Raw genomic sequence first — 13427 nt, 5'->3', positions numbered from 1 at the left:
TGCTGGGGCTTTCCAGTCCCTGGAACTATTGGGAAATTGTGAAGGGGTTCAAGTATCAGCCATCGAACCTATCGGCAGGGCTTCAATCCCTTCAGGTTGCCCTCTGAGGTTATCGAGATGGAGTTCCAAATCCCAGGGCAGCTCGTGATCGCTGCGGTGTCCCCTCTGCAGGCCTCGCAGGGAGCTTTATTGCTGCTGTGGGGCCCGGGAAAGTTCATCTCCGAGCAGGGTTCCTTCAAAATCCCCATGAAAACGTCGCGTGAGACCTGGGGGAGGGATGTTTGTACTGCTTGTGTTCGTCTTCGTGCTTCTCGCTCCTGCTTTCAGCAGCGTTAGCCAGCACCGAGCTGTCCTGGTCTGTGCTGAGGAAGGAGAGGGATGGGTGGGATGCCAAACCTCGTGCTGGTCTACAGCGATCTTATGGGGTAGTTGGAGAAGATAAGAGAACTACCGAGACGTGAATTTGTTAACCTGAAAGGTTTTAATGCTTTTCCAAGCTGGGATTTTGGCCCCTTGGGCGCACAGAAGAGAGCTGGGGCTCGGCAGAGAGATGCACAACACCAGCGTTTGGTGATCAGATGGGAGGTTTGAAGCTCTGGGTGTGAAAGGAAGGTTTTATTTGTGGCACTCCTGAGCCTGGGGGAGCCTCCTGGTCCAGCTAGTGGTGTTTATAGACTACCGTATGGCTCAGGCTGTCCGCCCAAGCACAGCACTGAATAATCTCATTAGCTTCCATCCTTCAGCTAAGGTCAGCGGTGCACATGTGCGTGGGATTGGGGTGAAACAAAGCTTGAGGAATGTGGGCAAAAGCAGCGTCTGCCGGCTGCGCAGCCGGACAGCACGCACGTGCTGGCTGTGAGAAGGCAGGATTACATGGGGCCAGGTACTCCGGGTGCTGGGCAAGAGGGTTAGGGGCAAAGATGGGGCCGTGGGGGTGTGCTGAGGACGAGTGGAGCCTGCCGTGCTCGTGGGTGGCTGAGTGACCCAGCCCTGCCTGGGGAGAGCCCCGGCGTGGCTGCTTTCACCCGGAGCCTCTGGAGTGTGCTCGCTTAGCGCAGCTTTCGCTAGGTGCTTGAGATGCCACATCAGGCAGATTAACTTCCACGGTGCTTGGCTGGCTTTTGGGCTGACCTGAAATGGAGGATTTAAGCTGAATTTCTCTCTTCCAGCCTGTACTTCTCTAGATTTGATGTGCTGAGATAACTGGGCTTCTTGGAAGTCAGATCTGAGCAGAACAGAACATGGCAACACGAGATACCTGCTAGTGGTAGAGACACGTGGCTTTCCTGACAAAGGTTTCGTTCCCCTGCCAGGATGTACTTGGGCTGTGAAGTCTGTGATAACGTGCTTCTCCCACAGAGCTGCAGGTTGGAAAAGCTGGCTCCTAACGTTGCAGGTCCTCCGTGAGCACGAGGAAGGCAAACCCGGGCTGTGCAGTGAAAGCCTGCCGTGTTTGTTGGGGACTGGGGGACAATCGTGGTATTTCTGGGGCATCGTTCAGCTAACGTGAGCGCTGTGTTTTGTGTCCTCCTGCAGACGTGCCGACAAGCCTGCACTTCCAGAGCATGTTGAAATCTCAGTGGCAGAACAAACCCTACGAGAAAATCAAAGCTCCCAAAAAGCTCTCGCTCAAGCACAGAGCCCCCATGCCTACCAGCAGCCTGCACGACCCTATTCGCAAGGACCGCCACAAGCTGGTGAACTCGTTCTTCACTGCAGCCAGTAAGTGTCCCCCCCTCGTCCCCGCCGCGTGCAGAAACATCGCCCCGGTCTCATACCCAAAAGCAGTGCAGTCTGGCAGGAGAGAGGAGGATGCCCTTCAAACTGAGCCCTCGGGGATGAGGCCAGGGCTGAAGGTGAAACGTGTGCAGGATGGTGAGGTGGTCCCGGTTCGTAGGGACCCCTCCTCGCCCAGCCCGAGGCTGTGCTCACGCAGCTCTCCCGGCGCGGGCAGTGCCACCGCTCAGCTCAGCGCGGCTGCCCGGGGCCGGGACGGCGTTGAGCCCGACCCGGCTGGATTCACGGAGCTGCTACGTCCTGCCCGAGCCTCCTGTGCCGACAGAAAGAGAGGTGAAAACAGGCGTTTCATAGCTCTTTCTCTGTTCCCCTCCTCAGAGCGCTCACATCAAAAAATCCAACCAGACAAGGCACACAGGCCGGCTTTAGACGATTTTACGGCCGTGTCCAAGGCCGAGAGAGCGCCAGAGCGCTCGCTTGTCCAGCCTCCTGCCTATGACAAAAAGCGATTGCGAGACTGCTCATCTGAGAGGAGTGAAGGTAGGCTCCCACGGCCAGGTCTCTCGGGGGGAGCTTGGGCTTTGCTGCATACCCAGCCTCTCTCCCCCTTCGGCCTCGGAGAAGGGGGGAACGCACTGCTTCTGGGCCTTGTCACCACCGCAGCGACGCCTCGTGTGCTCTAACTGCTTCTTCCCGCAGGGCCTGGCAGGCTGGCAGCTGCGGTCAGAAGACGCTTCTCTTTCCTGCAGTGCTCCTCAGCACTGGCCATTTCTGGTGCAGATGGTCCTTTTCTCTGCCCCCAGCCCCCCCAGCCTTTTGTTGCTAACGTCTCTCTCTGTTTTCTCCTTCCCTCCCCGTGCAGTGTTGAAGCATCATGCGGACGTCGGTGGCCCGAGCTACTTGTCGGCGGCTGCAACCCCTGCCCCTCACAGCCCTATAGCACGGCAACTGTCCACCTCCTCGGAAGGCTCTGCCCCTGCCAGTACGAGCTCACAGGGCACCTCCAACGCAGCCGTAAGTATCCGCTGCCCATCTGGAGAGGCTTCTGAGCTCCTCTCCGCCACGGCATGGCTCAGCTTTCGAGCTGTTCCAACTAGACTTGAGGGCTCGGTGTTGCTCTTACCTCGCTGGACCCGCTGGTTCAGCTGATGGTGGGGTCGCTGGCGCTTTTTCTGCTCTGGCTTTGGGTTTGCTGCACTCCTGGATTGACTTTGGCTGTGCAGAGAGCCAGTCAGCTGCAATTATAGGTTCACTGCTAGTTCAGTAGCTGCTGGTAAATGTTGCTGTTCCCAGTAGTCCCCTGGCTTTGCTCCACATCCGGATTTTGGTTTCTGAAGTTGTCTGTGGATGCCAGGAAAAAATAGAGTAGAAGAGCTGAGCACCAGCAGCGTGTTGCTGCTGCTACAGCAGTGCTTCCACTGGGATGTCTTCCCCTTCACAGCCTGTTGTGTGTGTGCTGGGTTGGAAATGGGGCTGGGGGCAGATCAGTGGTGGCTGGGACCTCAGCTTGCACTTGGACACAAGCTTCAGCAGTTGCTTAACTCGTATTGTCCTCCGAGATCTGCTCAGCCTCCCAGAAGGATGACGGGATTTGGGACCTTTATGGAGCGGTGTCTGAAAGTCATCAGTGAGCAGGACCCCAGCTCCACCCTGCTCTGAGCTCTGAAGGTGGCTCAGGAAAGCTCCTGGCCCCTCTCTGTGGCACAGCCTAGGCTGGACATGGGGCGGGTAGGAGGCATCTGTCCATGCGGGCTCAGAGTCCACCGCGTGCCCTGGTCCTTGCTCCGAGCTCTGCCAGCTCCCAGCTGGGTTCCTGCCCAACACACGTTTGCTGTTGCGTCATCAGCTGTGTCATCAGTGATGCCAGCTCGGGGTGGCCGAAGAACCCAGCCAGCCATGGTAGCTTTGCTAGAACGCTCTAGGTGTTCTGGAGAAGAGGACAGCTCTTCTCCGCAGCTGTAGTGTCTCAGGATGCCATCTCGTTGTGCTTCGTGCGCTTCTCTCGGGCTTGCTTTCCGCTTCTCTTGCTGCTTTTTCATAAACCCGTTCTGAAAAGTGAGGTTACTGAGCGGTACTGACAGCCTCGCAGCTGGAATGATGCCCTCAGAAATGTCCACTGAAGGGCGAGGGGAAGCCCTGCCAGGTAGTCCTGTGCCACCCCTCACTGCCCGAGCGGACTGGGCAGGCTGTTAACGTTGCGTCCTTGCAGCTGGTTTCTAAAACTCCTTCGCTTCCTTCCGGAGACTCTTCTCGGTTCGTAGCACTGGCAGATTTTGACACTGTAGTATAGATTGGAGAATTGAACAAGTGTGATAAGCAGAATCTATATTTGTTTTGGAGAAGCGGTTGTTGGTGCTATTTTTTTGCATTCATGGTTGTGCCTGTTCGTGTTGAAATTAGGATTTATAAAGTCTGTCTTCTGCAGTCTGCAGACGAGCTGAGGCTGCAGCTTTGAGTTACAGGCTTCCCCATTCAATCTCAGTGGAGTGTCGATTCTGAAAACAGATGACAAATTAAACAAATCTGCTGATCACAAAAGTCCAGCAACTCTTCCCAGCCCCAAAAAGCCTCCTGTGCCGTTCCAAAAGCCCGAAGCTATTGGTGTATGCATGAGTTACTGTAAGGCAGGCCAAGGTTTGGGTCTGGTTTAGTGGTTTTGCAGTAACTACCAGCGTGCAGAACCTTGCCACGAAATCAGTGCCCCCAGATTTGTTCCTTAGGGGAGGTGGAATGGGCTGGATTGAACGGAGAGGTGTGTGCGTGAGGGGAGGCGCAGCGTGCTGCACCCTAACGCTCCGTGGGGCAGCTGGGCTGTGCAGTCTCGCCCGCAGTCTTCATTTTCTTCTATGGCTCCCCAGCAGATTTTGCTTCAGAAATGATGCTCCTTGTTGTGTTTTACCAAATTCAATACAAATTTGATTGAGGCAACTAAGCAAAGTGCTGTCAGCGAGTGTGGGTTGAGCTCCGAGTGTAATACAGGAACACTGCTGCTTGGGGACGTAAAAGCATCTGGTAATACGATTCCACATGGGGAAGGGTCTGCTGTTCTTCTTGGATCAGGGAACAGATGTAAAAAAGGACGTCCTCACCCCATCTGGGTGTGCTGGCCCTACCAGAGCCCCCCGGTGCAGCACAGCGTGCCCAGCCTGCTGGGGTGCACCCAGCTTCGTGCTTCGGCTCCCAGGGGCTGTGCACACAGCTCAGAGCACCCCCAAATACCACCCTAATACCAGGAATGTGCTGAAAAACAGGGCGAGGAACCTGAACCGTGGCGATGGCAGCTGCCCACCCACTCGCATCCTCATCCAGCTCCCGCGGCGGGTCCCTTGCGCTTGGGCTCCCGCGTGTTTTTGCCCAAAAAGCCGCGGGGATCGGTGGAGGTGCAGGTAACTTTGTCAGGGAGGCAGCACGCCGAGCTGATCCGGGAAGATTCACGTCGCCGTGCCGGCAGCGCTGCTGTCACAGGTCTGGGGGAGGTTTTGGGATAGACAGATGGTAGGAGGGCACCCAGCGTTCAGCCCGGTTTAAATAGAGAAGTGTGTAGCTTATTTCTGTCTTGGAGAATCTATTCCAGTCAGAAGTAAGATGCAGATGGAAGCTGTTAGGTTCTCAGTACAGCTGTCAAAACCCAGGATGAACTGCTGGCTGGCTGTTTCCCGTTCCTGCTTTGCCACAGCATCGTGTGGCAGGTCCCTGCAGTGCCCCAAGGAATGGGGCTGTGATCCAGACGCGTGGTCCTTCACTGTCCCCGTGGTCTCAGCACCCCCTTCACACTGGTAGGAGGGAATAGGATCGTGTTAAAGCAGTAAGATGGTAGTAAAGGAGGCTTTTCTTCATCTTTTGCTGGCTTGGCTTTTCAGCCGGATCAATGTCATGGCTGTGGCAGGAGGGGGAATGGTGGCGGCAGGGTGGAGATGGCGGCTGAAGCTCAGCAGCCCCTGCTCACCTCGCCGCAGTGCCCGCAGGGCCACCGCAGCCTCGTCCTTGTTCGTGCCTTCCAAACCAAGGGCTTTGGTTGCCCTGCGCCCGTGGGGGAAGAGGGCTTCCAGCAGGCGGTAGGCAAATTCTGTGCCCACACAAATTGCTGTTGGCTTTGGGGTCTGTCGGTCGCAGGAGACCATGTCTCGTGAGGCCACGTCCTTTTTGTGTCAATGGTTCAACACGGCAAAACCTGCAACCCTTCCTCACGTTGTTCTTGTCCTTACGTTCCAGCAGCCAAGGAGGAGGAGAGGGGAGAGCTCCTTCGATATTAACAACATTGTCATCCCGATGTCTGTCGCTGCAACAACGCGCGTGGAGAAGCTGCAGTACAAAGAGATCCTCACACCCAGGTACGTGCCCCAGCCCCAGCTCGAGGGGGGGCCGCCTGCTTTCACCGCGCACCTCTTAGGCCTCAAATTAAGCCTAGGGCTTGTTCCAGTGGCTGGTGAGGAAAGGGGCTTCCTTCCTCCTTGAGAGTAAGAGAAAATTTGGATCATATCACTGAAAGAGACTTTGGGCTGAGTTAGGGACTATGTTGTCTCAGCGTCCGTGGTGCATGAAAGCCGCCTGCCCTGCTCACGTCTCCCCGAGCAACCCGAAGTCATTCTGGTTGTTTTCTGCCCCGCTACGAAGCTGCTGAGCGCAGTGAGCTGAAGGTTTGGGTGCTTCCCGGCCCTGCACACACCCGGGTGTGCCCAGGTCCCCTGGGCTGGGGGGGCTGGTCTTGAGGGTGGCTGTGGCCAGGAGCAGAGGCAGCCGTGGGAATTGGGAGTCTCTGCCCGAGCTAAGTGCGAGGAGGTGAGCTATCAGCCCTTGTTCACATGATCCTGGACGAACGCCGTGGGTGAGTTGGGTCGCAGTTTTGTGCACCTGAGCGTTCTGTGGGGTGTGCTGACTTGGCTGCAGCTGGTGCAGCTTCTTCAGCCAAGCTGCCTGGCTTCTAGTCCCTCTTTTCCCTTCGAGTTTTCCAGTTCTCTTTCCCAGCTTGCTTCCTTCCTGCAGCCTTTTTCTGGGTCTCCCTCCTCTTCCCAGGCCCGCTTCAGTGCAGGGCAGGGAGGGAGCCTGTTGCTGGGCCAGAGGAAGAGGAGGAAACGCTGCAGCATCTGCTCTGCTTCCTCTGCCCCCGCAGGCTCCGGCCGTGCTGCCAGAGCAGCGCCGGGAGCTGGGCAGGGGCAGTGAGGAAGGGCTGCAGCGGGAGGAGGCCAGGAGCTGCGTTGCCCATTCCTCAGCCAAGTGAGGAAGGACAAATCTCCTGCGTGGGCACTCAGTGCGCACAAACCGCCTGCTTCCTATGGAAAAAATGTGCTCAAAATGGGTCAGGCTAACGCAGGAAGCGGAGAAACTGTTGTCTGGTACCACGGGGGGGGATTTTGGTAGATAAATGTGGCTAAAGCTGAGTCAGGATGTCTCTCTCATTGTGCCAGGCTTGTGTTTCTTCTCCCACAAAAGGTGGTGGTGGGGTGTGCTGGGCATGTGCTCGGCCGTGCCCGTGACTGACTGCAGTCTGACTTTGTGTGTTGCAGCTGGCGTGAAGTGGATATCGGCACTCTGAAGGCGAGCCCTGATGAAGACAACGAGGAGGTGAGAGCTGCTTTATGTCCCACTTAGCTTGGGATGGGGTTGAGGGCAGCTAACTGTGTCGGTGGTGGGTACCGGAAGGGTACAGACCCAGGGACGTCAGCCGAGAGGTGCAATCTTTTACTTTTTGGCAACAAAAGGGCACAACTAACTTTGCAGAAGCCCTTCTGGTGTTGGTTTCTTTTTGGAAATGGGGTGATAGGGCAGAACTTGGATTAGCTGGCTGGGCACAGCGGAATTTGAGGTCTAATTGCTGTCAGGAGACCTTTCTGGGCAGCAATCTTTTATGGAGATAGTCTAATCAAGAAATCATGACCAGTCACGCTGCTGTAGTTATTATTTTAGCTAAACTGCTACGATGGTATTTCCTTAAACCTCTGTGTGAGTGCGCTCGCTCTGGGATAAATGGCTTTCCTTTGGTTTTCAGTTCTTAATCCCTTCCTTAGCAATGCAGACTCAGTTTAACAAGGTGCTTGCTCACTCACTGAGGCACCTGCCTCCCTCCAGACATCAACACTTAAGCTCATGCTGTAGCTAATGCTGGAAGAACTGCACGTAGCTGTGTGTTTAACATAAGCAAGCCCTGACCAAGCCCTGTACCATTCCCTTTCCAGATCGAGGACTTGTCTGATTCGGCCTTCGCTGCTCGGCATGGCAAATGCGAAGAGATGGAGCGGGCCCGGTGGCTTTGGAGCACGAGCATGCCCCCGCAGCGGCGGGGCAGCAGGTACGCTGTCGGCATGCTGTCCCTGCGGGGCACTGGCACGGGTGTCCCGGGGTCAGCAGCGCTCGGGCAGAGGGCGCAGTGTGCTTCCCTCGGCCCAGGCATTGTTCCAACAGATCAGGCTTTGTTAAACTGGCTGGTGGATAAAAATGGTTGAAAGTTTGTGCTGGCATCAGAAAGGTTGCTCGCCATGTTCAAGAGCAGCTGGAGGAGCCCCTGTAGGAGTGGGACAGGGTCTGGCTCAGCTCAGGGGTAAGTTACCCACCGGTGAAGTTGCAGACAAGCAACTCTTGCATCGTGTGTTTGGATTTTGCTTTCACGGCTCCAGAAGAGTGGAGGCTTGAGTGCCAGCTCAGGAATCCTGAGAAAAACAAACGGGCTGAGCTGGGCATCCTTAAACAGGAACACGGAGCAGTTGTGCTTAGCATTGTGCTGCGTATCACATCGCTGCTCGATAGCTTCGGCAACTTTGTTTTGGTGTTCCATTTATACGTGTCCTTCCAATCCTCTGATCACTTCACGCTTTGTTGCTGTGCTGCAGTCTCTTTTTGTGAGTGGGTGTCTAAAACTGCACGCAGTTTCCAGCTGTTGATCTCTTACGCAGCTTTACGATGACATTCGCTCCTTTCCATTTGGTTTCCGATGCCTTGGCCTTGAACCACTCTGCTCTTGGGCAGAAATTCTTGCCGAAGTGCAACTGCGACATGCACTGGTCTTCTTGGTATAGCTGTGGTTTCAGATCAGCCCCGTCGGGGGTGTGTGGTCGTGCAGGACTTCAGCAAATGCAAAGGTTGCGTCTGTCAAGCTCCATTTCTGCTGCTGCTGCGCTTCATCTGCAGCTGCATTTCCCGGCGCTGGTTGAGCGTGGGACATTTTGGTGTTTGTCTGCAAACTTCTTCAGCCAGTTTCTCACATCTGTTAGTACTTCACCCTAACTTTCTTCTTCTCTAAAAACCTCTTGTAGGGATGTTGGTGCAAGGTGGTGTCCTGACTAGGTCACTGAAATGAATTCATCGTGCAGGTGTAGAAATGCTTGTGAAAAGGGCCCTCTGGAGGTCTCTGGTCCAGCCTCTGTCTTGAAGCAGGGCTGAAAATCAGGTTGGCCGTGGGTTTGGCTAACATGGCGTGAATGTTTCCGAGGATGGAAGTTCCCCCACCTGTGTGGTGGCTGGAGCAGGGCTGCCCCCACTTGGGAAGCAGGTTTTGCTGCTGCTACAGAAGGCAGCAGTTGGATCCTGCTTTCACCTCTCTGCCAAAACGAGCCAGCCCAGCTCCCTCTGCTTCCCGTGACCATCCTGGGACCCTCTCAGGCGTCCCCAGGACCCCGCAGGGTGGGATGGGGATGTAGGTGCCCCTGTTCCGCTGGCCGCGTTCCTCGGTGCAGCCGAGGATGTGGTTTGCTGCTTTGGTGGTGAGTTGTGCTGAGCTCAGCTTGGCGTTCACCACATCCCGAGCTGCTCCTCGGCAGGATCCTTGCTTGGTCCTCCGTGGCCAGCCTGGGCTGATGCTGGGGCTGTTTGCTGCAGCTGCTTCGGTCCTTAGAAACTGCTGAGGGCCTCCTCCTCACGGCCCAGGAACTTGTGCTGCTGTGCTTCGGCCTGTTCTTCCTCCTCACCTGTGGCCTCCTGGGCCAGGTAACGGCAGTACACATTGGGGTGAAGTCGGTTTCTCTGAAATGTCGTTCTCTGAAGTGACCCGCTCTAGCAGATCTGCTGAGCATCTTGTGGTCTTCCTGCCTCGTGTACGTAACAGATCGGTTTGTTTTTCTTTGTGTAGCAGCTTCTAATGGCATCTTGACTCAGCACATCGTGTTTCCATATAGCCTGCTGCAGGTGTAGCTATGCTGTTAGTGCAACTTGGGCTGGGTTTCTGTGTTCTGATGAACATTTTAGCCCAGATAAATTTTGAAGTATGATCCTTAGCCATCCTTGATTGATCCACTTGCTGTTGGAATTCATCTTGGTAAGATACCTACAGATAGGGAGGCGTGAGATGGGCTTTTCTGTTTGCAGCCTTTGGGTCTCTTATCAGGGAATCTCTGTAGCTGCTCAAGCTTTCTTACCTCTTGGTTTAAATCTTCTGAAGTCTAGGGCTTTTACCGTGCTCCTCCCGTGCCCACCAGTTGAATGTGGTGCGTTTTCAGCGTTACCAATTCACTACAGTTGGTTCTTGAACTACCTGTGAGGTGTCAGGTGGCGTGTGGATGATGTTGGAAACACTTGGAGGGGCTGCTAAAAACACACCTGATTTCATAGGGGCCTTCTCACTTTGGCATTTAAGCAGCACTCGCGGCGTAGGAGCTGTGTGGGACAAGTTTCCTTAGGAGAGCAGCATCAGCGCTGCAGTGCCACATCGAGGCAGTGGAGACGGGGTGCGGATGGGCCTGGAGGATTCAACCTCGGGGCTGTGACGTTCCCTCTTGGTGCACGCACCGAATTCCTGCAGCATTCCCTGTTGTACGGGCCTTCCCGAGGCGGGGATGGTGGAAGGGACCAAAGGGTGGCATTGGGTGGCAGAGAGTGGGCTGGGTGCCTGTAACGGGACCGAAATCGAACTCTGGGATCTGTTCCTCCCTCAGGTCCTACAGATCGACAGACGGACGGACGACCCCCCAGCTGGGGAACCCCTCGACTCCCCAGCCGGCATCCCCCGACGTGGGCAGCTGCCACTCCCACTCGGAGCTGTCCCACACCCACTCCCCGCGCAGTCCCATCAGTCCCGAACTGCTCTCTGCCCCCCTCACGCCCCTGTCCCGCGACTCCATGCGGCTTCTGTCCAGCGAGGACACGCGCTGCTCCACGCCCGAGGCCGGCCTCGACGAGCAGGTGGGTGCAGGTCCCGGCCGTGGCTGCTGGCGCTAGCGCCGTGCTGCTCACGGTGGCACTGCAGCGACTGCTGCAGAGGCGTGGAGGTAAATCCGGTGCTCAGACTTGGCTGGTTAATTCCCCTCGCTGTGGGGCAACAGCTTGGAAAGCTGCATGTGGGGAATTCGGCCCGAAGGCTCGGCTGGACGGGAGGTAGAGCGTAGTGCCGTCCCGTGCTGGAACACGTCCCGCTGCCCACCAGCGGTGGGTTCGGTTTGGCGGCTGCTGCGTCCTCACCACGGGTGCTGAAGGTCCTGCTCTCCGTGCTCTGCTAACGGGGCGAGACTAAGCCTGCCCCATAGAGCTGCCCACCTCAACCGCCGCTGCGGGCAGCCGGAGTCACGCACAGAGGGGGAGCAGAAGAGTTTGTCCGGAGGATTTTCCATAGCCTGGTGTCTCTTCCCTTTAGGCCGTGCTGCCCTGGGAGCGGCGCACCTTCCCACTGTCGTACGATCCCAGGACAGAGTGCGAGGACCAATCCGACCCCCAAGACCGGTCGTCGCGCTGCACCCGGCGCACATCGGGCAGTAAATCCTCCCGGGAGACCGATGGCACTTCTGCTTTGCCCAACCTGGCCAGCCTCAAGAGCCGAACCCCCCTGGCGACACCCTCCTCCTCTTCCTCCGCAGCAGTTCAGCGGCCAGCGCACAGATAGAGACATACGGGAAGACATGAGCAAAACCAACACACAGAACTAACTCTTGGCATTAAAGCTTCCAAAATCTGCGTTTGATATTCAAACATCCTGCCGGGAATTTTCACAGTTTTTAGTGAATTTAAGGAGTTTAGAAACTGTTTTTTGTTTTTGTTTTTTTTCCATGTTTCCTTGTCACACAAATGAGAGCCCCCAGATTCCTCCCAGCGGAGTGAAGCCTCGGGAGGGGAGCAGCCCACCAGTCCCCCTCCCTCTTTCCTCCCCTCCCCTCTTAGGTGTATAAAACTAGAGCACAGGATTTAGCTGACTAGCGGACTTCGGGGATAGTTTTTCTCAAGCAAAAGGGTGTCTTTTTCTCTTAACCCGCTCCCCCTCCCTGAAAGGTTTTAGTGGAGTGAAATTAGTGGTGAAAAAGTGATGTCTTGGGATTGCAACCTTCACTAGCTGTCTGTCTGTCCTCACGTGCAGCGTGCCCACCCTGCAGTGCTACCCTCCGGCGCTGCCCTACCACAGGTTGTGGTTCCAGGTGTCCCGGGGCGGTGACAGCCCCCGACCCCCCCTCTGCCCCTGGCTGCCCCCCACCGCTTCCTTCCTTCTCCTGGTCCCGGAGCAGCCGCCGGCTGTGCCGAGCCCTGGCCGCTGCCTCAGCCGGGGAAAAGGAAGGACCCTTTTAGCTGCTTGACGCACAGCTCCACGTGGGAGGAGAGGGATTTCGGGCACAGCCCTGTTCACACCTCGCGTTGTTACCCGGGGTGGAAGGTGGGGAGGGGAGAGCCCCCCGCATGGTGCGGCCGGGTGCTGCGAGTAGAGGCAGGACGCGCCATGCACTTACGGACTCCCTTCGGGGATGTGGTCGCTGGCCGAGGCCAGCAGCAGCTCTCGGCTGGGAGATGCGGGTCTGTGGCTGTCGCTATGAGCTCTGCCTTTGTGTCCCCTGCAGGGTTGGGAAGGTTGGGTCAGGGCAGCTCTGGGCTGCGGCCCTGAGGAGCCGCTGAGAGCTGCGGGTCGAGGGAGCGTCCCATGGCAGGAGCGGGGCTGGGCAAGTCTGGGTTGCAAGGCCGAGGCGCTGGGATGGTTCCTTTCGGTGGGTTTGGTCTCAGAGAGAAGGGGAAAAAAGAGAGGGAAGAGCGGCGCTTTATCGGGTGGGTGGGCAGCTCCCGCCGGTGCTGACGTGCTGGGAGGGATGGGGATCCGTCACCACTGCTTCGCTCCACTTCCACGCACGGTCCGAGAAACGTGTCGATTCTGTTTCATTTCCGAGTCTGGTCTGACACGCCACCTCCTGACAGGTATTTTATTTTGGAACCAACTTCGCTGTTGTTCCTCCCGTCCCTCCCTCCCCGGCCCTTTGCACCCGCAGCGACTCCCGGATCCCGCACACCGTTCCCATCTGTAACGCTTTCTGATCCCGACGGTGTGGCTATTGGTCCCTGTCCTGTTGCTAGCATTGTGCCTGTCTTATGTATAATCACATCACCAAAAAAAGGAAAAAAAATACAAAGGACATATTTTTTTTTCCATTTTGTAATCGTAAAGAAATAGTAGCTAAACTGCTTAATGGTTGGGGTTTTCACAATTTTCAACATTATCTAGTGTTTTTGGTTCTGTTCTAGTTTAAAGGATACGTCATCGTTTCTTTAAAAAAAAAAAACAAAAAACAATGCTACCATATCCCTCCGCATAAGTGCTTTTCTATTTATAAGGTTGAAAATTCTGAATAACCCTTTTAGCATTATAAAAACCACAAAAAACACCTTGTATTTTGTAAATATTTTCTTTTCCTGCTTTGAGCTGTGTAATGTCCTTGTTATATAGAAATGCTTTTCTTCCGAGAAGCTGATCTTTGTTAATGTCTTGATTCTGTTGGCAAAGCACAAATGTGCTTATA

The 13427-nt window shown here is 55.8% G+C and overlaps 1 protein-coding gene across 7 annotated transcripts in view; it reads left to right on the top strand.

Annotated features, from left to right (window-relative positions):
• Positions 1-13427, top strand: part of KANSL1 (KAT8 regulatory NSL complex subunit 1) — a 96067-nt gene extending 82640 nt beyond the window's left edge. For 2 of the 7 annotated variants that reach the window (XM_050715483.1, XM_050715485.1), the window contains 8 exons: positions 1537-1722; positions 2116-2277; positions 2600-2751; positions 5950-6068; positions 7242-7299; positions 7911-8023; positions 10599-10845; positions 11294-13427. In XM_050715483.1, the coding sequence (XP_050571440.1) occupies positions 1537-1722; positions 2116-2277; positions 2600-2751; positions 5950-6068; positions 7242-7299; positions 7911-8023; positions 10599-10845; positions 11294-11539 (1283 nt within the window). In that variant the 3' untranslated portion in view covers positions 11540-13427. Of the gene's footprint in view, positions 1-1536; positions 2278-2599; positions 2752-5949; positions 6069-7241; positions 7300-7910; positions 8024-10598; positions 10846-11293 lie in introns of all 7 variants that reach the window. The other 5 variants (XM_050715481.1, XM_050715482.1, XM_050715484.1 and 2 more) reach the window with 4 other exon arrangements.

Source organism: Cygnus atratus, chromosome 25, assembly GCF_013377495.2.
Source record: "Cygnus atratus isolate AKBS03 ecotype Queensland, Australia chromosome 25, CAtr_DNAZoo_HiC_assembly, whole genome shotgun sequence".
NCBI lineage: Eukaryota > Metazoa > Chordata > Aves > Anseriformes > Anatidae > Cygnus > Cygnus atratus.
This window is presented reverse-complemented; position numbering and strand designations above follow the sequence as displayed.